The 27,923-nt window shown below is 47.3% G+C and overlaps 1 protein-coding gene across 1 annotated transcript; it reads right to left on the bottom strand.

Annotated features, from left to right (window-relative positions):
- Positions 1-553: 553 nt before the first annotated feature.
- Positions 554-27,923, bottom strand: LOC125940554 (zinc finger protein ztf-16-like). Its single transcript, XM_049656855.1, has 3 exons — positions 27,540-27,923; positions 13,168-14,031; positions 554-2,666 (listed from the first exon to the last, which is right to left on the bottom strand). Exons 2-3 carry the CDS (start codon positions 13,181-13,183, stop codon positions 2,236-2,238), a joined length of 447 nt encoding a protein of 148 aa, XP_049512812.1. The 5' UTR covers positions 13,184-14,031; positions 27,540-27,923; the 3' UTR covers positions 554-2,235.

The following is a 27,923-nucleotide window of genomic DNA, read 5'->3' as shown; positions in this document are numbered from 1 at the left end:
CTCTGCATGCGCCCTTGCCGTGATGTGCCGACGCCGCCCGCTCCCTGAAGTTTCGTTTACTGCCGTTATCGTGAAGCGAGCGTTGGCAGTTTCGTGGTGCTGGCTTGCTATGTGCGCCGTGATATTTTACGACTCACACTCAAGATTCTGGTTTCAGCCTCACTGGCTGTTCGTTCGCACCACGTGCCCTTCTCCACTTCGTCTCTCTTTCTTCCTCGAGCACTCCTTAGGGCGCCCATTTGAGGGCAGCGTTTGCCGTCTCCGCTGACTTCCGTACTCCCAGGTAGCCGCACTGTAACCCGTATTTCGTTTCCCGCAACTGCACTATAAGCGATACGTGTATACATGGAATGCTATGGGAAAATTAACAGGAGTCGGAAAAGACCGCACTATATCCGGTCCTGCACTATAAGCGGTTACGTTATAAGTGGTCTATACTGTAGTATAGTAAGTGAATGAAATTATGCGTAAGAGAGTCAAGGTCACTTGTGTCTGGCATCATTTTTCAAATGGAAAAAAAGATAGTTTTTTCAAGCATCGTATGGTGGCACAATAACATTAGAGCAACTTTTGGCTGACTCGAGAGCTTCAAAGAGTGACACAACATTGCAACAACATTCAGTGTAGCGTCAAGTGCAAACATGAAGCACTGCAAGAAGTGACCTGAAGAGCCTTTGACTGTTGCTCTAAAAACGTGGACAGCACGGCAAGTACAATGTTGACAAGATAGAACTGTTGCTGGAGCAGCCAGTAGCCATCAAAAACTAGACTTTTCATAATCTGAGACCCCCCCCCCTTTCCTGGACTCCTCACACCAGCCATCAAAAACACGACTTTTCATAGATCTCACCTAAAAGTAAATCGGACTGTGAGGACAAAGGTACATGTTTGCAGTGAGACTCCAGTTGAGAGATAGCGCATTTTGGTAAAGTCAGCATCGCTCAGACATGCACGGGTAGGATCCTTTTGCTTGAACCTGATTACGAATTTCTTAGTGATGATTTCTCTCAGTACTTTTAATGTGTATAATAGGTACAATGGACACAATTTTGCTTCAAGTACTGCTCCATTACATCTGACTAGATTTTTGAAGTTACGCTTGTTTGCTTGGCGTATTGGAATTGCAATGAATACAGCATAGTGTGACTAGCACGGTAGCGCTAACTTGAGAATGAAGCAACACAGAGAATTTTAGAAAGAAAGAGATCAGTGTGCGCTAGCGATATCTATACATCCCTTTCACATCTGGTGTTGTATGCATCCCTTCCTGCCTGATTCACAGTTTTGCCAAAAGTGCAAGCTGGTGACAGAAACAGCGCAGCATTACACCCAACACAGAAAGATTCACAGTATTAGCCAGAGCAAACATTCGGAGAATCGTGCCTCTCCTCATACCTCTCTCAGCATAAAGTGATGCCTTGAAAGCAGTTGGCCCGTGTGTCATATCGAGGCACTTAAATGTGGGCTTGTGCCAAGCCAAGGAAGAACTGTATGAAGCCCCGAGACGAACTGTACCATGCCCCTACGATGAACTTGCAGGTCAGCCAAGATACACACCAAAGCATGCATGCACACCAACTTGCTTCCCCATACTGCACAGCCATCATTTTTGCTTGTGTTTCTCGACAATTTTTTCATTAAAATATTTTGTTGGAAAATGTGAGAAGTGCACTACTGGCAACACATTTACTCCTCTGCACATTGCTTTTAGCCTAATTTTGCTGACAGAGAACTGAAAACTACAAGGTGGGTTCGTCCTGCTCAGTATGAAGAATGACATCAGTTTCTGCAGCGGCAAAGGTGACCATGCATTTGAAGCTCGAAAATGTTTACAGCAACCATTCCTGCAAAACCAATGGTACCTAAGTACATCCAGTTGCCGAGCACTTTTTTTTTTTTTTTAGCATGCAGGTAATGTCAACCACGTTTCAGCACTAGTCTCACAAAGCACAGCAAGGCCTTGCTAAGCATGTGTTTGCTATTAGTGAGCAACAAACAATATGCAGAGCATAGGTTCATGCTATGGCCAATAAAGTGGAGTATATGAAGCCAACTGGCATCATGAAGCCTAGGGATGAAAGTCTAGTAACAAAGTAATCCCATAAAACAAGTGCTCAACGCTGACCGACTTCCAGGTTCAAAATGTGTGTCCATACTTATGAACATGCCTTTGCAGTTGCACTTTCTGCACAACTAGTAGCGCTAACACATCCCTTGTAAACGCAGCACACCACTTCACTGCCTGGCTGCGCTGCGATGGCATCTCCGGACGTGCTCGAGCAGGTAGTCCTTGCACGAGAACGTGCTCGGGCACAGCTGGCAAGAGACGTGACTGGCAGGGCCATGCTTCGTGATGATGTGGCGCGTGAGGTCCTGCTGTCGCACAAACTTCCTCTTGCACAGGGAGCACTCGATGGCGGGGTGCTGCATCAACCTGTGCGACAGGTAGTGCTTTTCCTCCTTGAAGCTAGCCCGGCAGGTCTTGCACACAAACCACGGCCCGTAAAAGATTGGGTGGGCATCCTGGTGGCTCACGAAGCTGCCGTCGTCGCACGACACAAAGGTGCCATCTTCCAAATAGCTGTCGTCCTCGATCTTTTTTTTGACAACAATTAGAGAAGGCGATACACCAGTATCCGTGCAGGGCATGCCGCTGTAGCAGTGGGCTTTGTTGAAGCAGAGGGAGAGAGACAGAGGAAGAAAAAAGCACTGTAAGTATGTGGCAGAAGACAACAAAGAAAATCATGGTAGACTCTCTTCAAGATAAACCCGAAATCGCCTTGACAATGTGTTCGTCAATACTCCATTTCATACTTTGCAGGAACAGTGCTGCTACACAAGCACTGCGGCCGCAGAAGTCTCACTATGCGCGTTTTGCAGTGCAGTTGTTTTTGACCTGCGATGCTTCTTTGGAATTTCTATGGAATAATTATGGAGGGTTTCTATCGAATAACTATAGAGAACTGCAACTTGTGGTTATTAGATTACGCAAGAGTCTCATATTATGTGTGTCCAGTATGCGACATGGTGTGTTTTGATTGCGAAGGTCAGCAGAGCACTGTGACCACTGGTCACAGACCACACCTCTCTCATTCTGTGGCAAATAGGTTTAGATCTGCCACACCTTCCATGTAATAAATACATTTTGTATTGCAATATTAGAAGTACAAGTACATTATACAGTTAAACCTCGATATACCAAAGTCAGTAAGATTGCCAATTTGTTTAGTTATCTCGAAATTTAACTGTATCAGAATTCGACCTTTTATGCAAATAGGTATACGGTGGCCGATCAATTTTCCTAACGAAAAGGGGCTGTAACATTTTCCGAATTATCGGGCAATCCAAAAAATCAAATCTGAACGAGAAAAATAAAAAGCTAATTTTGTTGAATTTAAGAGTCGGCGACAAAAGATACGGTTTCATGCCATGTCAACGACATCTTCACATCGGCGGTATGAAGAAAAGCTAGCCACGACTTTCAGGCCCACTCCGCACCGCGCCCCGCAGTGGGACAACACTATCATGAAAAGCGCCGGCAGTGGGGAGCAAATCCTTAGTCTGCCTTTCACTTCAAAGTCTACGAAACTCGAGATTACGCAACCTGCAGTACTAAATGTACGGGAAGACAGCTCACATGATGACATGCTGTCTCGGCACACCCACTCTTTGCACACGTGGCATACGTCTAAAAACAGGGTGCACGGCTGCACCGACGTTCTTCCACGCTGACAACCATGTGCAACCACGGCCCCGCTAAAGAAGGAGACTATGTGCCAATCTACCCAGACTCTCCCCCTACCCCTTTCCCTCAGGTGTACTTGATGCCATTACCATGAGCTCGCTTCTCTCCCCCTCCTTCGCCACGCTCGCTCGGGGAAACTGGCACTCATCAAGCCACCATCTTTCTTGCCTCACTCTCGCATTCTTTCACTCGCACGTAAAGCCTACAGCGCGCACCGGGGCATGATAAAATCTTATCACAATGACGCTGCTCTGCGTCGGAGGTTGCTCTTGTTGCACGATTTAAGAGTTGCGTTCGCAAGCAGTCGTTTGTAATTCAATCATTTGACCATCTGCGTCCACAGAAGTTTCCATTTATTGTCTCGGTATTCCATTGCGGCGGCAGTGAAATTTCGTTATATTGAAATCATGTGTAAACACACTTCATTATACTGAGGTTATAAATACTTCGTTATATCAAGAATTTTGCTATACTGAAGTTCGTTATACCGAGGTTTAGCTGCATCGAATTACATGATGCGCACCTGTACCTTTTTTTAATTACATGATGCACTACTTTTTGGTTGCAAATGTAAGCAGTACGACACGTCTCTGTCCTTATGAAACATAGTACAAGAAACTTAACCAAAACACACGATCCATGGTAACGGAAAACATGGCCCCCAAGCTCTTCAACTCAACACAAAATTTGGCTTAAGCGAATTGGTCTTGCATGGATTCTAATGCACAAATGTTGTATTCTACAATGAACCCAGTGCTGTACTCTTGACAGATAACATTCCAGAATGCCCCTTTTTGATATGTGTCAATGGGCTGGAGCCCCAGAGCCAGGTGTGATGAAAGAAACTAGTGCTCAGGCACTAGTTTCTTTCATAAATGCCAAGGTTCAGGCATTTTGTACCAGCAGACTGTAGTTACATGAGAGGCAGCAAAAACATCAATCAACAAATGCTTTCGAGGCACAATGAGTTATTCAACTTAATATACAATGCCTTCAAAATATATAAGTAACTTTAATAACAGTGTAATGCTAGATATGCAGATGTGCTTGCACAGGCGGTTTTTGTTCTTCAGCAGCCAACTTCTAAAAAGAAATCAGCACATACTGCATAGTTAACAAAAATGTCTTATTACCTCTTAGAATTTCTGAAATTGTGGTATATGTTTATATGAGAAACTTGAAGGCAGTCATATTTGAGGACAAATTCAGTTTGTTGAATTCTTCTAAAGCAGTTAAGGTTCTGAAGTATTCAAAATCAAATTTCACACTGAAACACTAATTTCACGCTCTGAGGTAGGAGTCTCGACGCCATGACAAATGCTCTCCTGCGACAAAGCCGATTGCACGAAAAAATATGCAGCTGCTTTCCACTTCACCCGGCTTGTAGGCTGACATGCTTAAGGAATCAGTGACATCACATGGTGGATTAGTCTTCTATGTCGAGGCTCCTGCCTCGAACAAGATAGATAAGCCCCATTGGAGTATTACAGAGCGAACCAGGCCAACTAGCAAAGCTTTCCAGCTTGCTGAAGATATACAAGGCATGATCGATGAAGTTGTCCATTTTGACGCAAGCTTGTGCAAAAAAAATTCTTAAACTTCAAGAACAGCCAACTACTGGTCTAACAAGAAAAGAAAGGGCATCATTGTAGAATTTTTACAATGTGCAACAATTAATGGCACTACACCAAGACACGTCTGGCTTGGAGATAGACAGCTCTCATGCTAAAAATGCAATCAAAACACAAACGTCTTAGGGTATCTGACGTTCTTGAAAAAAAAAAAGAACAAAGAAAAGAAAAGCTACAATAACAAATAGCAAGGAAGGTCACAGATGAAACATTGCTATGGTGCACACAATCATATCTTCCTGCAGAACGTTGGTGATCTAGGCACAAACTTGGCAGCCCATTCTGTAAGGAAAAGCATGAGCAGTAAAGCAAATGAACATGAAACAGAAGAGTAACAGAATTCGCTGAAGCATGCACTGAAAGATCTAAAGTTGATTGTCTGTTTATAAACACATTATTGTGTTCCTACTCTTCAATCACAAGAATGTAAAGAAGGTTGCACTCTCACTGTCTTCGCATGTACATTCCTCGTTAAAAGTATACGAGCTACGTTGTCTGTGACCAACCGGCTGACCACATGCGGTTGGTTTAACCCCTTTCATGCCATAGACGAGCTGGGTTTGTCCACACATTTCTGGTAAAAATGGCCAAGAACAACCTCAGCTTGTCAATGGCACTTTTCATTTTCTAGCAATACCATGAACAAGCCGGTTTCGTCTCAGTGGTTTTGTTGTGCTCCTGGTGGATGATAGCACACAATCCGTGGGGCAGAGCAAGCAGGAGCGAGTTTAGTCAAGTAAAACAGTTGGCAACTGGGGTCTTTAAAATAATTTGCATATTTTTGGTCAGTATTCTGGATAATAGTGTGGCATGGAAGGGGTTAAGGGGATAATCAAAGTTCTAGTACCCCGGAGAATATTGGCAACGTCCTTGTTCGTCTCCCTTTGTCCCGCTTTCAGCTCAGCTGTTCAAACTCCAGTTTAAGAGAATTTTTATGGAACGATACAAGTTCCAATGCCCTCGGAAATGAAAAGAACTCTCACACTTACTGTCCATATGTCTGTATTTGCACCATGACAACCGCGTCACTGGGTGAAAAACATATACAGTGAATGTGCAAAGCAGCTCGTACATTTTTGCAAAAAGCTGTACGCGAGAAGCAGTACACTGTGCACTTGGCAACATGCTTGATGCCATACTAGGGAAGGCCTACGGTGACTAATGTAACTGTTGCCTTAGAATGACAGAAAGCTGAGCTAGTTGTCAATGATTCATAATGCAAAAAGAAAAATAACACACATTATAACTGTTACCACAGTGGAAGAATATAAAAGGTGTATTAATTGCGCAAGTCCACCGTGCAGGGAAAGCCGCTGCAACTAGCTATCGTTGCTCACACTAAATGGTAGATGGCACAAGTAATTCGGGGATCACCTTATACATTGTGTGAATGGGAAAATTAAAGCATTGAATCATTTTGAGAGCAATTTTGCAGCAATATCTCAGGCTTCCAGCCCATGAAGATGGATACTGTGCTTTGGCACAAGGGCCAGAGATGGCCAAGCCAAGAGCGCCATGACAATTGGAGGTTGTTCTCCAATGAGAAGATGAGTTTCATATAGTGGATGCGAGTTGGCGGTGTATCGGCCTAAGATATAAACTGTAAATTGCTTAAGATATTTATCTATTAATATAATTTCTATGAATGGTGAGTGCTATGGCTATAAAAGCATATTTTGAAGGATTAATTACTAAAACGTTTTAACCCTTTAATATGCCCTGCACACCACGAAAAGGCATCAACAGCAATAGCATTGATTAAAGTAATGCTACTTAAAATGTTTCGCACACAGCTTGAAACTGTTTTGATAGGAATTATGTTGCAAGTGCCACGCAGGCTGAAACTTGCACTTCCCGCCTGGCATCTTGTCAAAGTAAACACACAACGCAAACGCGAACTTCACTGAAATGGCGCGCACGAAGCCGACAAACGGCCCGACTATAGTACCTAAAAGACACATACTAGTGTGCCGAGAGCGGGTGTCGCGGTAGCACCGAGTGTGATGCCTGCCGCCGCCGGGCGCTTGGTGCGCTGCACTTCGAGACTGTGCCGGACCATGCTGAGACATGGGCGGACTTCAGACAAGACACGACGCGAGTCTCCCCATTTGCCCGGCGATCTGCCTCTTATGTTCTTGTCCCAATCCGCAATACGTTCGGGGTCTGCGGACGCGCTGGGTAATGAGATGAGTCGTTTCTTTCCGCGTCTCTGGGAAATCGCTGTTTCGCGACCTGTTCAAAGTTTCTTTAGACAGACGAGTGCACACATAGATGCAAAAAACCCACTCACAATAAGAAAAGACTGCAACGAAAGCGGCAGCAAGGCGAGAAATGAACTAAGCATTGCAATCGACGCGTAGCAATCAACGCATCGCAAACGAACGCGAGTCGAACACCGCAGGATTTAGCATGATGCCGACAGGCATCGCCGTCTGGTGGCCCCCGGCGGTAGGCATCACAGCCCGCGCCACCGTCCCGCGTTGGAGACTCTCGGTGGACGGCACACTAGAGTATATTCTAGGCACTATACGCAAGCCGAGCGAGCGATATGTCTCGCATTGGATTGGATTTCCAATGCATATTAGTTGCCAGACGACGTAGGGGCTGCGAGATTTAAAACCGAGACTTCCTGATGTTGCCCTTTAGTCAACACAGCTTGTTTTCATGGGCATTCGTAAGGTAAAGGGCCTTAAATATCAGCATGACTTGCGGAGGTACATCGTTAATTTCCTCTAGCGGAACAAATCCCACGGGATTTTCAAGGATTACAAGGAGCCCACGGGTATTCAAGTACTTTCAAGGGCCCTTGAACTTATACTGTCAATATCAAGGATATTCAAGGATTTCAAGGGGCTGTGCGAACCCTGTGCAAGTTTGAATAACGGGTTCAAAATGTTTTAGTAAAACGAGTGGGAAAGTAGACGGTCGTGTGTACTTGCTTGGTGCGAGTATGTTGTTGCATGTACTGGGGGTGTTCTCCTTTCACTGTTTTTCATAGTGTGTTGCATCAAGCATAATTTTCAAGTGCCTCGATGGGTGTTTTCAAGCCTGCTAGACATCAAATAGTCCATGTTCTCATATGTAATGTTCCTGTAGTGAGTTTTCACATGGAGTCCATGTTCTGTAAACTTGACAAAACTCCCTAAAGAATTGAAAATTCTTAAATCTATTTTGCTGCTGTATGCTTTTTATGATTCTGAATATGCAAGAAATGCGGTGAAAGTGAAACACCCATCAACGGCTCAACCCCCACGATCCCCTTTTCCCCGGACACGGCTGGGCCATGCACGGTTAAGCACGGGAGCGTCCGACCCCCGTGTGCTCGGGTCCGTGGTGTCGCAACGCACCAAACGCCTGCTGATACAGACGCCCCTGCGGGGGCTTCCAGCCCATAATGACCCCAAAAGATGTTTTATCTGCCATTCTAATTCAAGGTACACGTCTTGTGAGGAGAAGCTCTAGGTGTTTTTCAAGATAAAAGACAATCATTTGAAACAGTGGAGGCACGCTATACCCAGAAGATTGCATTATTCAGCCAATGGATTATGTTTGTAAAAGGCATTTCGAACCTGAATGTGTGTGCAAAGATGGACAGCCCCAGTACATGGACACATTCTAATGAGATTACCGCACCAGGTGATCTTGTCAAAGCATTTCGCACCAACAAATTTGCCTAGTTGAGTGCCTCGCCGAAACCCCAAAGAGCACTAAGTGACCTGCTTAAAGGACATTTCCCGTGCAATTTAAGAATGCGCAGCATCTTTTCCAGTTTGATATAGGTGACCAACACTAACCACACCGAAAGTTCAATCGGTTTAAATTGGCTATAAATGCATAGCGTACACCATCAATATATATAATATAGGCAAAGCCGCAAGGCTGGTAATTGTCCAATTTTCTTATTAGGAGCCTTTACATAGCACCTAAGCAGACTACGCAAGCACCTGGCGGCAAGCAGTAGTGATGCGAATACGGTGAAAGTCCCAGACGTGTACATGACTGATGATCTCTCAGTTGCACCTAGGTAGCCAGGGGCATTGCTTGCTCAATGCTGGCTGGGAGTCTCTCTCGGCGTAGTTTTTCATTGTTGTGCACGTGATTTGAGTTGTTGAAGGAATGAGTACGCGTTGCGTGGCTGTCGGGTGCTTGAACACGTACTCGAGCATGAGCAATGGCTGTGTGGTACGCAACGCTGCGCAGAGTGTGGCAGAACATATATTTTTTGTCCCAGCTGTGAAGGTGCAAGCTTGCACCGAGCTGCAGTAGGGAAGTGCGATGCAGACCAGCCAACACGTACAAAGCATATAAACTGCGCTTGATGAAGCTGCACAGGATACATTTCACGAGCACAGTGCTAGATCTGCTAGCCAAATGGTTTCTCGGGATGACTACAAGCAAGCTCAGTTCTACGAAACTGCATCGTTCATTCCAGGGCACCACACAATCAACAGACCAGATCACCAACAATGTAAACAAATGCATTAATACTGCCTTCATAGTGTATGTTCGTTAGAGGGTCTATTTGCGCTGCTACTTTTCATTTGTCGCCAATAAAAGGGTAAAATAAAAAACATGCAAAAATTGGCAGACTCAAGTGTAGATGTCACCTACGTAATGCGAAGCATTGCATGCATCAATGCAGCACGAGATGCTGAGGCGCACCGAGCTGGAGGGGTCCGAATGGCCCGAGACACACTTTGTCATTCAGGGGTGATATCCTCGAGCGATCATTTGCAGTACATCATCTTCGAGACATTTCGCGCATCTCTACATCAGACATGTCGAAGTAGGCGAATGAAAGCCTGGCTAACGCAGCGCCAGCCAGAAATGCTGTCAGCAGGAACTGCAAGCTGCATTTGTCACAAAGGAGAATGTGACAGGGCGGCCATGGTTTAGATGCAGCGGCAAACGATGCCGGCCCGCAATGCGATGCCGCCAGAGCGAAACAGGTGAAACTCATTTGGAAACGCATTTGGGAAACGCATTTGGCACCAAGTTTTCAGCTACTTCCCACGCTTTACTGCAGATGGCAATAGTTGTCTGCTCGGTCTAAGGTAGTTAAGGTACCTTAGCTTGATCAGCCTGGCGACCCCTCAATGCGCTCCTCGTTTCAGAGCGAAGACGGAATGCATCGAGGCTCTGTTCGTTGAACTTAGACAGCCAGATACAGAAAAACGGCTTGAATAAGAGAATGCTTCGCATTGAAAGACCATAAAGGGCACGCGACGGCATGGGCACAGCACACGAAGCAACTAGCAGTATAATTCTATGGACTAGCAGATGTGCGGCACCTGTTCACCGACTTCGCTTACACAAGTAATCAGACGACATGAGCGCTGGTTCTCTATGGTCCAAGTCATACGCCCCTACCAACAAGTGGTAATGGCAGCGTTTATTCCGTTTCGGTATGAGAGACCTCAATTTTGCTAGTATACTGCGACACATCCACCCATATTTCAAGCATTAAATTTTGCAAAGAGGTTACTGCATGTCTAAATTAATTGAAACTGGGATTTTTAAACGCTAAGAAATTTTGTTGCAGTTGGTCTTTCCTTTAACGCACGTTGTCAATCGTTTCCTATGGCAACTCTGTGAACAGTGGCAATTTAAAAGCCGAGATGCAGATAAAAGACAAGGTTGCTCTGCCTCACCTAAATGTATTAGAGATTCTCTTTTTTTCAAGGTTGCTGGGTGACATTCCTTTTTCATTTCACAACCAAACCATCATGCATTTATAAGTTTGGATTTAGCAATGTGAAAAGCACTGTTCTTTCGGAGCTAAAGCTTGTGAAAAAGCTTCCCAGTGGAAGTTGAAAGTTGTTATTTACCGCTTTGAGTATCACATATATGCAAGAAAAAATGCCACAGTACTCATGGGAAAGCAATGATTAACGTAAACTCATAAAATGAATAAATTTATTTCATTATTTTCCCCATTTTATTAAAGCGTTTTCATTCTCAGCTTTTTCTGAGCATTCTCTGGTACGCTCGGTGAATTTGCATAGTCATGCAATGATAGCAATGTTTTAGTGGGTTTAGGTAGTCAGCATCAAATTACACAACTTATTTTAACACTTGACATTACATCCATTATTACAGGCATATATTGTCAGGCAGGGATCATGACAGTATGTAAACATGAGACGATCGCTGTCACATGTACATGATTTTATAACGATGGGACTATCCTTCCAGAAGATACATGAGAAACTAGGATTCAAAAAGTTGTATCACTACAGTAGCTAATGAAAATGAATGCACATGCCGTAGTAGCTAATGAAAATAAAATATTTGCCAACTTGGCTGGGCAAAGGCATTCAGGCAGTCACTAAAAAAATAAAGCACTTGTGCCAATGCCTCTCACATCATAAACACAGGTTTCCCAGCTTGCAGATTTTCAAATCCAGGGGATTGATTACAAGTGTGATACCCAGAACCTGTGCAATTTGAAAATTTCTGAGGTGACGTTAAGGCTGCCCCTTCGAAGTAATGAATCTGCGAGAACTGCTGTATTGAATGCAAGAACGGTGAAAAGGCAATGGATTTGACTGTTACATTTCTCACAAATAAGCATTTCTCAGAAAAAAATGCACAGAGCATTTCCGCTTATCGCCATGTACCATCACGAAATTGCACGAGTTACATCACCTCCATTTGCATGCTACACTGATATCTGTAAGATTGTGTGTGACCAATTAAGGGACTCATTTAGGTATTTGGCTGTGAGTGACCCCTTCAGTGACGTGCACGCAGGAAACTCGTTTCATGCAGACCCACCCGACCGCTTGATGCATACACAGCCGGACCAATTGTTTCGGACGATGTTCTTGTCTCAGCTGGACTGATTGTTTTGTACCTATCGTCTGCTCACATCAGCTCTCGCTCGCGCTTGTTTGGTTTGCTTGGTTTTGCGCTTGTTTCGATTGCCATGGTTTGTGCTTTGTAATCTGATTGCATACGCAATGCGAAGTGTGTAGTACTTTGTGGAAGCCAAGCGACACCAGCAATTAACTGGAACCTTCGACGAGTCGTGTATAAAAGCGGACACACTTGACCCGCAGATCAGATTTTCGATGACTGCTGACTCTGCTAGATGTCTCTCTCAAATTATTTGCCTCAATAGCCTCAATATATTGCGAAATGAAAACACGTATAGAGCTGCACTCAAATTTCGCATTAGGGAGTATCATAATCGTCGGTGAATGTTTCACCTCTGTTTCATTCACAGCGCCTGTCTGAGGTGCTATGCCACCAACGAGCCTCATTCATCAACAGCAGTAAACCAAGGAATGTCGCTGTAGCCAATGTTTCGACAAGGAGATTTGTCTGTTAATTGTCCTGGTGAAGACTAGGTAGTCCCCTTGTTGAAAGGTTGGCTGGAACCTGATATATTCCTCGTCCGAGCACTGTCAATCATTCTAAGTCACCACCTACTCGTGACCTGCTGTCTCGTTCAATAAGCCTATCCCTCTACTGAAGTGTGCTTGCAATAACAAACACGCGAATGGAAACTAAGCAAACAGACGGCACAATACCTCGCTTGCACATGCACTTTTGCAATTCAGTGAAACCCACAGCCACTAAAATGACAGAGCCCCATTAGCTTCCCTTTGGCAAACTCGCTAAATTAAGCCAATCTGGCTAGCAGATTTCAACATTCTTTGAATGCATGTGACAGAGGTAATTCACACACACACATACCACTTTCTGAATCCCATACAGCGGAATCCCATTGAAGAAAAGATTTTCAAGGCCACGGCCATGTGAACATTGGCAACATGGTAGACTGACCTCGGGCAGGCGTCATCCGCAGTGTCAGTGCCCGCAGCCCTTGTCGGATGTGCCGGGGCAGGGACAAGCAAGAACGGGGTCCTCCAACGAGGACGTGCTCAAACAAACAAACAAACCTAGCCCCGGAACACACTACACCGCCGCACGCCACTTTCACCACGGTGCAGCACCCCAACACAAATACCACTGGCAACAATGCCAGCACCACTGATCACACACTTCACATAAACCCTGTTTGCAGCATCACAAGTTTGCTCCGGCAGGGTCACTCCGGTGCATGCGGATGTGCACCTCCAGGGCGTCCTTGCGGGAGAACCTCCGAAGGCAGAGATGGCATTGTAATCTGTCAGCATCGTCATTGTGCACAGTCGTGACATGGCACACAAGGTTCTGCTCACTCACAGAGTACCCAGCACACAAGAAGCAGTTGAAGGTTCTACGACCGTTGTGCTTCTGGAGGCGGCAGAGTAGGCGGTCACTGTGGTGAAACGCAGCTGGGCAGAAACGACACACATCCTGCGAAAGGCCAAGCACTGGATGCTGCAGTTGCTCGTGCTCCACTAGCACAGCCTTGCTGTGACACAGCAAGTAACACTGAATGCACTTCCAGGGACTGACACCATCTTCTAGATTGGCTGAAATGATGTCCTTGCCTGTGACTTGACTTGTGGCAGAGTGAGAGAGAGATAGGCATTTTCATTGAACAGTCTCTGCTTGGTTCGAAAGGGGAACGGAGACGCCAGAAGGCTAGTCCCGTGAAGCTCCCCTTTCCGTCAGACGCAGGCCAGGCCTTGAACCGCAGCGGCGCCCTCCGCCAGCCGGACAGCCCAGAGCTGGTCTTCTGGGCATTCGTGGCAGTGGCTACTATGGCAGCACATGCATCGAAAAAGAGAAACCGAAGGTGAAGTTAGCTTATTATTAAATGTAAGGCACAGAAACCAAGGAAAAGGGATTTATTTGTTTCAACAACCAGATGGTGAATGCTAGCTGTTAGCTATTGCTTTCACCTCACACTGTACACATTTGCGCACATCTCGCATATGGTTGGTTTTATAGATCATAAGCCCAGTTGTGTGGTTGCAATTATGCCCCACCATTTTTCTAGCAATCTTTACCAGTCCTAGCACTGTCTGGTACATTTTAATGAATGTATTTTGAAAACATTGAGCAATAATGAGAGGAACTTCCCCGTAAGAAACATTTAACGAGAACAACTTAGACTGCTCAGCAGAGTTCTCTGTGCACAGTATCCAAGGCTTTGTTAGAATCTGTGCGCCAATAGGCTGGCTCAAGACGCCACCTATGGTCTGTACTGTACAGCACAGAAAGCAGTAGCTAAAGTTCATTTTGTTTTACCACAACGCTACACGCCAAAAATTGTAAATGAGTGGCAAGAATAGCGGGGCAAAAGCTACACTATGGCAGCTTGGTTGGCCCTACCAGCTCACATGAAGAAGCTGATCAGTCTACTACTTGACAGGGACTGGTTCTACAATTTGTCAACTCATTAATTAAGAAAAGATATCATGCATACAGAATGAGAGAAATATGCTTTCTAGAAAAATGCAGTGATGTGAAATTATAGTGAATTTGGATGCAGTCCCTGAAAATGCGAGCATTACCCCTTCACATAATTACCCCCGAGACACAGCAGCTCCCGTGAGTGCTGATGGAGTCGTTGGCACTGTCATGGTTACTCAGGTCCATTTTGCCATATTACGAAAAGCTTTCGAGCTCCAACTTGGCAGACTGGCACAGCAGTAACCTGCCCCCCCGCCCTCTCGTTATATAGTCTACAGCCTCCATTTTAACTTTAAACAGACTTCCTTCTTTTTAAGCTGAAGACACCACAAACAGTGGTGGGAATGCCCTTCAGTGTTATGGAGCAGCCATTGAAGCATGCCAAATCTAATTTTGGAGCCCCTACTGCTGTGTTTAGAGCAGATGTAAGCCTTCCACGAAAGCGCACACAGAAAAACAAAATATAGTTTACTGTCCCCCCCCCCCCCCCCCTCTTTAGATCACATAATCATTTACTCATAAAATCTAGGATCAAAATAAGTGATTCACCACAGCACGCTATGATGGCAGCGCCGAGTATACATTAACAGCGACATGCTGCCAGCGGCACTGTGCAAGAAACATTGAAGGGTCGCTATAAACAATTTTTGACATATCATTTGATGCACAGATTTGTTGCCAACAAATAGGGTTTGCCATGGCATAGTGGCCTTCCCCTACATTTTTATCACTTTGACTGCACTTGAGTCTGTGGCACCAAAGTCTATGTGGGACAATGCTCACCACGCTCACACTTTGCCAAACCACACGATGTGGCATCAAATTTTTTTTTACTAATTCGTCATTCTCTCTTGCGTGTCGCTCTCCCAGGACACTTTCCAACACCTCCTATTCCTGGTATGCCTACTCAAGCGTTTGTGGTCAACAGCGACGGTGAGCTAGCAATTATTACTTATGTGGCCCGATTCGTTGGACGCCAAAGCGGGGACGGGAGAGGGTTTCAAAGATAGAAACGAAATTCACTGTTTATTCCAGGTTTTCTTTATGTGAAGGCACTTTTTTTTTCAAGCTCTTGAGTAAATTTGATCTTGCATTGTGGCATTATTCCACGCGCTTTCAAAAACATATGCGTGATAATCAAGAGGGCATGAACTTTGCAGTGTCAGTCTGCTTCTGCTTATCTATGGCTTGTTAGCCAACCTATTGAGAATTCCCGTGTAGGTGGATTGTAAAAAGATACGAACCGTATGGAGGTATGCATTCTGGGATGGGTGCAGTCTTTTAGTGGTTCAGAAAGCGAAAGCAATCAGTTCGCTAGTCCTTGCGTGATTGAGCAGAATCGCGCCTTTCTTCAGCAAAAGTGCCATTTTAACCAATCACATAAGGGCAGGCAAATGGTTCGCTTTCTGAACCGTTGTAAGATTGCAGGTGCTGCTTCCTCACTTCGGGAACTTGGTGCCTGAAGAGGCCAAAGCAGGACATAACACTGTCTCACAAATAAGCAGGGGGACAACGGGACCGTGGCGATTTAAGCGGGATGTGTCCTGCCTAAATCGGGACGTCTGGTCATTCTAGTTATTACTTACACGGAAATATACGCCCAGTTCTTCATTCCAGGGTGTTGTTTATGGACTGCTTCGAACACAATGTACAAGCTGGGCTTTCTCTGGGTCAGCTAAGCTGATGTGGTAGTTGAAGTTACTTTGAATTCACCGGACTGACCAGGTATAAAGTTATTGTTAACACAGGCTGCTCTAAACAAATCTTCAGTAGTTCTTGAATATAGGTCAGCACACAAACTGTCAGTGAAGACGCTTCTATGGCTCATCAAGGGAAAGCAATGCAGATTTTAATGATAACCTGGAGATAAGCTGGGACTGGAAATAGTAATTGTGGTGTGCAGTGACTGCATAAACATGCCAATGGCAGATACACTCATAGACACACACATATACAATAAAGCTAGTCACAAAGTTTTTTAAGGCCTGGGGACTAGAAACACTCGTTAGTAGTAAAGTCTTCTTCCTTAACTTGTGTAAAACTTCTTGCATAATGTGTAAAACTGCTTAATTCCACCTCCTCTCTGTGACTGTAACATGAATATGCCTCGTTTTCTTGCAGGAAGTCTTGGAAGCACCTACACCACAACGGTTAAGGGTCCCACTTTCCTGCTATGCAATGGCTCTGGAATTCCAAGGCTCGTGAATCAGGAGTGAGTGAATGATGTTTGTTGTCATAAATTACTGGTTGAGGGCTGACGACAGGAATGGAGCGTCCTGATGCAGCCAAGGATCTGATGAACATTACTTCGATTTACTGCATTGCTTATAGGCAAAATGATATGCAACACATGAAATCCAAGTCACACACCGCTGTGCAACTTTCAATTTCTACTATTTATGCATGCTCATTGGGTATGCAGGGTGTTTTAATGAAAACCAAACTACAGTAAAAGCTCGTTCATTCGGATTTCACGGGACCGAAAAAAATGTCCGTATCAACCAAATATCGAGTTATCGAGGGTATCAAGAAAACAACAAATTCTTACATAATCATTTATTCATAAAATCTAGGAGCAAAGTAAGTGATTCACCACAGCACGGTACGATGGCAGTGCCGAGTATACATTAACAGCGACATGCTGCCGGCGGCACTGTGCAAGAAACATTGAAGGGTCGCTATAAGAAGAAACACTCTTCAATTTCGTTAAAAAAAGAACTTCGCACCGTTTATATGTTCTTAGGAGCAGACATGAAATAGGAAAATACTAGGCCAGACATACATATTTAGTTTGCATTTGCGCTACATGGACTCCAACCTAGGTCCCCCATCTTACTTGGTGGCCATGCTGGCCCACAGCAACATGGCCACTACAGTGGCACCATCGGATGAAACCCATGCCATAATAATACTGGAAACTATTAAGCTCCCTACTACAATTACTATAAATAACTTTGGCACTGCAACTGTTCATGTACCATAAGAATCACGGTTAACATGTGGATTTGTATGATCTCTGAACTTGTGGTTTTGTTTACTACACTTCATCTGCCTTTGATGGCCTACATTTCGAATCCTACTTTCTAAATGCAGAAGACAATAAGAACCTGCACACGTGCACAATCCCTGCAAATTGTTCCAGTTATATTGTAATATCTTGCTGAAAATGATCGGTTTGCAAAGTCACAACGCCCTTTTGAAGCAAGAAGGACAATGTTTACGCAAGTATACGTTCATGTTATCTCATGTGCAGTGTTAAAGTGTTGTCATGCGCAGCGATAAGATGCTTTCATATGGTGTTTCGCAGATGTCTTACTTGCTCTTTTCACCCCATTGTTTTGTTTAGTTGCTATCGTTGTCCAATCTTTTGATTCTATTGTTACGTAGGAAGACGCAGACGAAAAGCTATATACAAGTATATTTACAAAGAAATGCGCCGCACTTGGCCAAGAAGCCACAGCCCGCAGTAGCCTCTGATCTTCGTCGTCGTCTTCACACTGCTCGCCTCTTCGTCAAGGCAAATACTGTTCCGTAGCACTACCCCCGGCGGCAAAAGCACCGTCCCGGAGCGATTAAAGGCCGGACTCTGAAGCACTGTAGTAGGCCTTGAGCCTACTGACGTGCACGACATCGCTAGATGCCAGAGTAGACGGCGAGGTCGAACTCACAGGTTCAATTTCATACGTCACAGGCGTCACCTGGCGCAGCACGCGGTAGGGCCCAGTGTATCGCGAAAGGAGCTTCTCTGAAAGCCCGATGTGACGAGAGGGCGACCACAGGAGCACGAGCGCACCAGGCGAAAACTGCACGTCACGGTGGCGGGCGTTGTACTGACGCTGCTGAGTGGTTTGCGAGGCCGTCAGTCGAGCACGGGCAAGCTGGCGTGCATGGTCGGCGAGGGCGATGGCGTCGCGCGCATACTCGCTTGTTGAGATCGCAGCAGGAGGAAGTGCCGTATCAAGGGGCAAGGTCGGTTCGCGACCGTACAGTAAATAAAATGGAGAAAATCCGGCGGTGTCGTGCCGGGAAGAATTGTACGCAAATGTGACGTAAGGAAGGGCAATGTCCCAGTCGTGGTGGTCCTTGGAAACGTACTTCGACAGCATATCGGTAAGGGTACGGTTTAACCGCTCCGTCAGGCCATTCGTTTGAGGATGGTATGAGGTAGTCAGCTTGTGTTGAGTGGAGCAGGAACGCACAATGTCGGCGATAACTTTCGACAGGAAGTTGCGACCACGGTCAGTAAGCAGCTGTCGCGGGGCGCCATGAACCAAGATAATGTCACGCAAGAGAAAGTCCGCGACGTCAGTGGCGCAACTGGTAGGGAGAGCCCGCGTGATAGCGTATCGGGTGGCGTAATCAGTTGCGACGGCTACCCATTTGTTCCCCGAAGATGACGTGGGAAAGGGGCCGAGGAGGTCTAATCCAACACGAAAGAACGGTTCCACAGGGACGGTGATCGGCTGGAGATGACCAGCAGGTAGCACCTGAGGTGTTTTCCGACGCTGGCAGGGATCACAGGCAGCAACATAGCGTCGGACGGAGCGAGCGAGACCAGGCCAATAGAAGCGGCGCCGGACGCGGTCGTACGTGCGGGTTACCCCAAGATGGCCTGCAGTGGGTGCGTCATGCATCTCAAAGAGCACAGTTCGTCGTAGATGTTTTGGCACGACAAGAAGATCAGATCCATCAGGGACGAAGTTCCTTCGGTACAGAATGCCGCCGTGGAGGACATAACGGCGAACGGAGGCGTCGGTAGGTGTAGAGCGGAGACGCTCGATGAGTGCTCGCAGCGATAGGTTCCGGTACTGCTCATCGGCGATGTTAGCGAAGTCAGACACAGAGAAAATGCCGTTGGCGTTACTACTGTCGGCGTCGTCAGGCTCGTCTACCGGGTAGCGAGACAGGCAGTCAGCATCCTTGTGTAGTCGGCCGGATTTGTAGGTAACAGTATACGAATATTCTTGGAGGCGTAAGGCCCAGCGACCAAGTCTTCCTGTAGGATCTTTCAGTGAGCATAACCAGCAAAGCGCGTGGTGGTCTGTAACAACGGAAAAGGGCCTGCTATATAAGTATGGACGGAACTTCGCAACCGCCCAAACTAGGGCCAGACACTCACGCTCAGTGATGGAATAGTTGCGCTCGGAGGGTGAAAGGAGCCTGCTGGCGTAAGCGATAACACGGTCGCTGCCGCGCTGGCGTTGTGCCAGTACCGTGCCAATTCCGTGGCCGCTGGCATCAGTACGGACTTCGGTAGGCGCAGAAGGATCGAAGTGGGCCAGAACGGGAGGCGTTGTGAGGAGGTCGATTAGATGCGAGAACGCAGAGGCCTCGTTATCGCCCCACTGGAAAGGAGTGTCTTTTTTCAAAAGCTCTGTTAGTGGTCGTGCTATTGCCGCGAAATTTTTCACGAAACGGCGGAAGTACGAACACAGGCCGACGAAGCTCCGCACATCTTTGACACACTTCGGAACAGGGAAGTGCGTAACAGCATGGATCTTGCCTGGGTCCGGTTGCACGGAGTGCAACCGGACAGTAATCTGGCGACGGCCGAATTGGCACTTCGATGCGTTGAGTTGTAGACCGGCTCGACGAAAAACGTCCAGGACTGCTGAGAGGCGCTCCAAGTGTGTAGCGAACGTTGGGGAGAATACTATAACGTCGTCTAAGTAGCACAGGCACGTGGACCATTTGAAGCCATGAAGAAGGGAGTCCATCATGCGTTCAAAAGTGGCAGGAGCATTACATAGACCGAAAGGCATCACTTTGAATTGATAAAGACCGTCGGGTGTTACAAAAGCAGTCTTCTCGCGGTCTAGATCGTCCACGGCAATCTGCCAGTAGCCGGAGCGAAGGTCAATAGAGGAGAAATAGCGAGCACCGTGGAGGCAGTCAAGGGCGTCATCAATCCGAGGTAGGGGATACACGTCCTTTTTGGTAAACCTGTTCAGGTGCCGATAATCCACGCAAAAGCGCCATGAGCCATCCTTCTTCTTTACAAGTACAACAGGTGACGCCCATGGACTACACGACGGTTCAATAATGTTCTTGGCAAGCATTTTGCGAACTTCAGCGTGAATAACTTGACGCTCAGCCGGGGACACTCGATACGGGCGGCGATGAATAGGAGGGGCATCGCCGGTATTAATGCGATGTTTAACAGCTGTAGTTTGGGCCAAGGGACGATCGTTAAAGTCAAAAATATCGTGATAGGATAACAAAACGCGGTAGAGCTCACGAGCGTGCTCGGACGGCATGTCGGGCGCAATCATTTTCTGTAAGCCGGCAATGGCACAAGTTGCCGACTGCGATGGTAGAGGAGGATCGGCTGAATTGTCGTCTACTGCAATAGATGCTACTGAGTGATCCTCGAATGAGCAAAGCTGGGCCAGAGACATCCCGCGTGGCAGTACTTGCGCCGTCAAGCCAAAATTGACCACGGGCAGGCAGACGCAATTCGCCGTAATAGATAAAACTGTATGAGGCACTGTGATCCCGTGTGTAAGCAGGACGTCTTGCATGGGAGCCGCGATGTAGTGACCGTCGGGCACTGGTGGGGATGACACTAAGTCAACGTAGGTCAGTGCCGAAGGTGGCAAGCGAACGAAGTCGACGGAACTGAGGCGACTAGGGTGTGGTTCAGAGGGATCCAGAACAGGCAGGTCAAGGCGGAGAGTACTGGCGGAACAGTCGATGAGAGCAGAATGCGCGGAGAGGAAGTCCAAGCCGAGGATGATGTCGTGGGGACAGTGGGCGATGACTGTGAATAGCACGATAGTGGAGCGATCGGCGAAGGAGACGCGGGCGGCACACATACCAATTACGGGGGCTGTTCCGCCATCAGCGACACGGACAACAGGCGTCGTGGGGGGTGTGAGTATCTTCTTCAGCCGGTTACGAAGGTCAGCACTCATTACGGATACATGCGCCCCAGTGTCTATAAGAGCAGATACAGAAACACCGTCGACTTGCACGTCAAGAAGGTTCAGATGAGTGGGCAACGTCAGTAGAGGATTTGGCGGCGTATGGAGCAATGCAGCGTCACCTCGAGGCGCTGCATCGTCTAGTTTTCCGGCTGGGAGCGGCGTCCGAAGGGAGTCGGCGAATAGGAGCGACGGGGCTGAGGAGAGCGAGATTGTCGTCGTTGGGGCGAAGGCGAACGAGAATAAGAGTGGTTCGGCGCAGGAGAATCAGTGGCGGCATTATCGGAGCGTGCTGCATAGGGTCGAGAAGGGCCACCTGGGCGAGAGTAGGCAGTATAAGTAGACCGGGTCGGGGAACTCCAACGACTGCGACAGTGGCGAGAAATGTGCCCGATTCTACGGCAGTGAAAACAAATGGGCTTGTCGTCAGCAGTGCGCCATTCAGATGGGTTGCGGAAACGTGGTGGGTAATAAGATGTGGGACGGGGCGTAATCGAAGAAGCCGGATGGGTATCAGGGCGATGGGCCGAGCAGACGGTGTGAAGACCCATGTTCGCGAACTCCTGGCGGACAACTGCCTGGATCAGGGAAACCGTGACTGCAGGTGCGTTGGAGGAGCTGGAGTCGAAGGCAGCCGGATAGGCAGCCTCAATCTCACGCCGGACGATCCTGGTAACATCACCAGTGTTGTTGGGACGAGGAGCGTCGGCACAGGAAGATGTCGCTGGGGTGTTGGGCAGACGGGCAAACTGCTGGTCGATACGTCGGCTTTTAGCGAGTTCCAGGCGGCGACACTCTTTTATAACTGCATCCACGGTCGCCACGTTGTTGAATACGAGCAAGTTGAAGGCGTCATCGGCAATGCCTTTGAGGATGTGGGAAACCTTGTCTGGCTCAGTCATGTGTGCGTCAACTTTGCGGCACAGAGCCAAGACGTCTTGGATGTATGTGACGTAGGGCTCTGTGGACGTCTGCACACGGCCGGATAACGCCCTCTGCGCGGCAAGTTGGTGACCGTAGGGGTTTCCGAACAAGTCTCGGAGCTTTTGCTTAAGCGAATCCCAACTGGTGATCTCCTCTTCGTGTGTCCGAAACCAAACTCGAGGTGTGCCACCGAGGTAAAAGAGTGCGTTGGCGAGCATGATAGTAGGGTCCCACCGGTTATTGCGGCTGACATGTTCGTACAGGCTGATCCAGTCGTCGACGTCTTCACCATCTTTGCCCGAGAATACCCCAGGATCGCGGGAAGCGGGGAGAGCGATGTAGGTCGTCGAAGTGGCAGCAGGTGTCGGAGCTGGCTGAGTCGAGCTGTCGTCGGCGGGAGCCATGACGGAAGACTCGACGTACCGTCCACTGCGAAGCTCCGTGACGAGGTACAGGGAACGTCCACCTCCACCAGATATGTTACGTAGGAAGACGCAGACGAAAAGCTATATACAAGTATATTTACAAAGAAATGCGCCGCACTTGGCCAAGAAGCCACAGCCCGCAGTAGCCTCTGATCTTCGTCGTCGTCTTCACACTGCTCGCCTCTTCGTCAAGGCAAATACTGTTCCGTAGCACTATGTATACACAATCCTGTCCAATGCCTGACACTAAGGCCAGCAGTTTGTACCAAATTAAAAATAAATAAATAAATAAATAAATTGTAGCGAAGAATACGAACGCCATAGCGGGTCACGCTCTCCAGCCCCTTCTAGTGTGTCGATCCCTCTTGTGCTCTCCCTTGCCTGACAATGCCTGCTCCTCACTATCCGAGATTATTGTTTCTTCGCTCGACCTTAACACCATCGCTTCTGAGCAACGCAAGGACCATTGGATTGCCTCCTTTATAGACTTGCTTTCTAGATCGTCGGCACAACCAAGCACTCGCACGTTGCATCGCCAAGCACGTCATTTTGCCATTCACGACAACCTGCTTCACCGATGCAATTATAACCCCGACGGGCGCCAGTGGTTGTTAGTTGTACCCCACAGTCTGCGTTCCGAAATATGCGCAGCTCTCCCGCAAAATGCCCGCTTGCTGTGCCAAAAACTTTGCAAACGTTGCTACGAGTTCAACAGCAAGACAGGCCCCACTGATCAGAGTGCACGCAAGACGTAAATAGCGTGGTGCATTCTCGAACCCATGGAAGCACCACCAACTGCTGTGGAATGTACAATGACAAATGCACAAATGGCACTTGAACATCAGCAGTAGGAATTAGATTCGACACAAATCAAACATGCTTGCAGTTATCGTCACTTGAGTGTTGCTTTAATTACAGAGCAACAAGTTTACGCAACAAAGAGTTCGATTCAGTCTGCCAGTGTTTCTGTCTCAGCACTGCCACTACACCTGTACAACCCTTCTATGGACAGATATTACCCGTTTTTCTCCTCCGCGACTTTTGTGGCGAGACCTTGAAGTTTTCTGTTTGCAAGTAACTGGGAATGTTGACATTGTAACAGGAATTGTTGAAATAATTGTCTGGGGGCATGAACGCAAACTTGCTTGATTAGAAAACTAAAAGTGCCCTCAACTGTCACCATATGTAGACACGGGCACATGCATACTTTACTTTTTGTCATGCGGTGCACGTGTCACCTAATAGGTAGTGATGATGTTAACCTGTGGTAGCATGTTACAATTGGGCACCACAACTGTGGAGTTAATGGATGTAGGTGAAGAACAGTGACCAGCAGGTGTTCCTGGTTGTGACGGTAGCGGTGAGAGATGACATTGTGAAAGCAGGCTCAGCTTTTGCCTCGTGCACACCAATAGGTGACCCGTAAAACAGCGAGAGATTCTGGGATGTGCCGTCTGCTCGCTGTTTCCGGTTCGAGGAAGCGCAGCCGCCGCCACCGCTTCGCCGCTGAAGCCTATTGATGCGCTTGCAGTCCGGCTTTGTCACACACGAAGATTACCCGATTACAGGCGCCTACCAAAACCATGATCGGCTGGCTGTTCAGGCGTTGGCTGCTCAAATTCAAGCGTTAAAGGTAAACTCATGTAACTACGGCCTTGCAGCGTCCATTGCCGAGTCAGCTGTGCACAAGCATCAGAGGCATGGCTGCCACTTCCAAAACTGAACCATCAGTGAACAAAAAGAAAATGAATGTACAGTGGCACTTATAAGGTGGCGATGAGCTGTGTAAGGACCGACACGGAATGATTTCTTAAGATATTTATTTCTCTAACATTAAAGAAATTAAATTATGGGGTTTTACGTGCCAAAACCACGATCTGATTATGAGGCACGCCGTAGTGGGGGACTCCAGAAATTTTGACCACCTGGGGTTCTTTAACGTGCACCTAAATCTAAGTACACAGGTGTCTTCGCATTTCGCCCCTATAGAAATGCGGCCGTTGTGGCCGGGATTCAATCCCGATTTCTCTAACATTGACTCAAGCAATAATAACCATTTCAGTACACGCATGCACATATAGAGGTATTACGAAACATGGTTTTACAGCGCAAATTTACACAGGACACAGAAAGATACATACATAATACTCATAACCAACTAGCCCACCTTAGTTCCTTGAATACAGGTAGATATAGTGCGCAGCCGTAATATGTCGGCGATACGGCCATTTCCCAATCTTGTTGACAAGAAAGCGAGAACTTCTAACTACATACCACTTCAAGTGAACCTCGAGTTTTGAACAAGAAATGGCGTTGACAGCGCGCAGTTTTCAAACATTTTCAGCACTTCATTTTCTAATTACGCTAGCTACGCCGTTACTGACGATACCAGTTGCAGCGATGATCACATGGCAATATTTACCAGGCTGCTATAGCCATCGTCTCAGCACCCGATTTTCTAAGTAATGCTTCTATACGCTTGATAAAATGACTGACCCACAGGCAGAGCACTCACTGATGGTGCGTCCAAGCAGTGGCAAATGTCGTAGAGCTAAACCTGGCAGAAACAAGAAAGGCTGCCGAAATGAAGACCAGAGTTCGTTTATGAATAATAGCGTATTCTTGCCTTTATTGGCTCGTCATCGTCGCGCCCAGAGTGAACTGAAACCTAGAAATCAGCTGCATGAATGGTACGACATTGCTGGTCGACAAAGCGGACGAAAGCTTTGCATGACTGCCAGCTGAAACCGCGTAGAAAAACATGTGCATCGGGCATGCCGCCGCGTCGTCCGTCAAACCGGAAGCTGCTAGCAGACGGCGCGCCCCACAATTCCCTGCAATTTCTCATTTTACGGGTCACCTATTGCAAGTTACAGCAATGAATTTCGAATTTTTCAGCGTTATTGTCATTGCGACTAGACGCTGCAGAGAATGCCCACACCAAATGTGAAAAAATAAGCTAGAGCAATGAAACTTAGGGAGTGTGTTGGGCACAGTAAGAGTGCAGCTGAAGTAAGAAACATGCATGGCAATTAGGAGCAATATCGGAGATTATCAAATTGAGTTATCATTAAATTGTTGAGCTGTGCATCGTGGCAAAAGTCAGCGCTGTATCAAGGTTAAACTTTGTACGAATGAAATTTGTGCTGCTCCTTCGCGTAACAGCACGTATTTCGCGTATTTAAGTGTCGTTGCCATAAGCAAACAGCCCACTAGTTCTACTTGACCCTTGGCAAAACCTTACAATTGGCCGTCGAAATGACCTTTCGAAATCTATAAGAGTTACTATTTGAGAGCATCAGTCGCAATCAAGCGGCCAGCACTGACACTATAGCTGTGGCGCCGCTCGGAGGACGATGCGAGAGCTCTGAACATCGAGGAAGTCTCCTTCCTCCTTCGCAGTGAACGACTTCCGCAGGAACCAGAACCACTTCTTTGCCGTAAAGCGCTCATGCCAGCTCGCTTCTTGAACTCAAGACTCCGCTTCGCTACAATTTCAGTTGCGATTCCGAACGCGTTTGCAGAACTTAGACCGTTAAAATGCCGCACAGGTTATGCTGGAAGAGTGTCTTAAACCACACGCCACAGGTAAAATAAAAGCACGAAGTCTAGCAAGCTATCAATGAACTTCGATAACTGGGCCTACCGAAGCACACCCAAATCAGCCGTAAGCTTTACCTCCACCACCGAGGCTGGTTTTATTGCGGTAGCAATTATATGGCCACTCCAAAGCGGATTTCTGCCGTCGGCGTTGCCGTGAGGTTCCGTATGACGTCAACGGCGATGAAATCGTCACTGCACGCCGTATGTGCGAGTGAAAGCGCGCGAGGGACGCGCGCTTTCACGGGGGTGCGAAGGCACGGCGGAGAGCAAACGCGCGTTGTAAACGCTACTTCTTCCGTCGCGCGAAAGGAAGTGGGGGGGATGGGAGGCGACGTTTAGCTGCGGCACCAAATGCATATTTATAGGGAAAAAAAAAGCGTTGCGAGGCGAGAAGGTGGTAAAGACTTCCGACGCTGCTCGACGAGTGTCCCGTTCTGATCCCGTCGAAAACCTCCAAGCCGCCCCCAGAGGCACCGGCAACAGTCACCAACGCCGCGCGCGTTCGGTGCGAACGCGCGCAAAACACCGACCTCGTCGACAACAGGGGCCGTATTCTGAAACGTTCACCTAGGCGAAATTTCTTTTTTCGCTTTCAGGCGTGCGCCGATTAGCTGTTTTAGCAAAATTGGATGAGCTGATTGGGTGGTTGAGCCCGACGTCATTCAATTTTGCTCAACCAGCCAATCAGCGCGCACGCTGATTTCGCCTAGGCGAACGTTTCAGAATACGGCCCCAGTTCTGCGCGTTGCTGGTCGCCGGTTTATATCCAAGTTTGTATCCAAGTTTATACAGCTGATAAAACTACTATCATCTACTAATTTGCGATGGCAATTGATGCTTCGCCTTTCGGGTGAAACGGCACAATTTTTTGATAACAGGTACTGTTCCATGGTCGTTCTCGGGCGTGTAGCGTTCCATAAACGCATCTACAGAAAGGCGAACGAGTCAGACCAAGATTAGTAGGCATGTTTCTCACCTCAGTATTCAACGGCGCAAGCAGCCACATTCAAAAGGCTGTCACTTTACCACGAACGTGACAACAAATGACAGCGGGTTTAACACTTCCAAGTGGTTTGCATCGTAGTGGAGGTCGTGGTAGTGGACACTTGTCTTCGTAGCGCGGCGCTTCGCTTGACGTGACGTTCTTCGGCACTGTAAGGAAGTCGAAGCACTTTCGGCGGTCCGCGCAATGGCTGTCGGCAATACCGCCAGGGGCTTTACTTCAGGCAAGGAATATTCAAATAGAGCCGCTTTGGACGGGAACATGTAATCGCAACACAAAGCGCACGCGACCACCAAAACAAATCCGCGAGGCGCCGATCAACGGCAACTTTCAACTCCCTCCCCTACTACGCTCTTT

This window comes from Dermacentor silvarum, chromosome 10 (assembly GCF_013339745.2).
Source record: "Dermacentor silvarum isolate Dsil-2018 chromosome 10, BIME_Dsil_1.4, whole genome shotgun sequence".
Classification (NCBI taxonomy): Eukaryota; Metazoa; Arthropoda; class Arachnida; order Ixodida; family Ixodidae; genus Dermacentor; species Dermacentor silvarum.
This window is presented reverse-complemented; position numbering and strand designations above follow the sequence as displayed.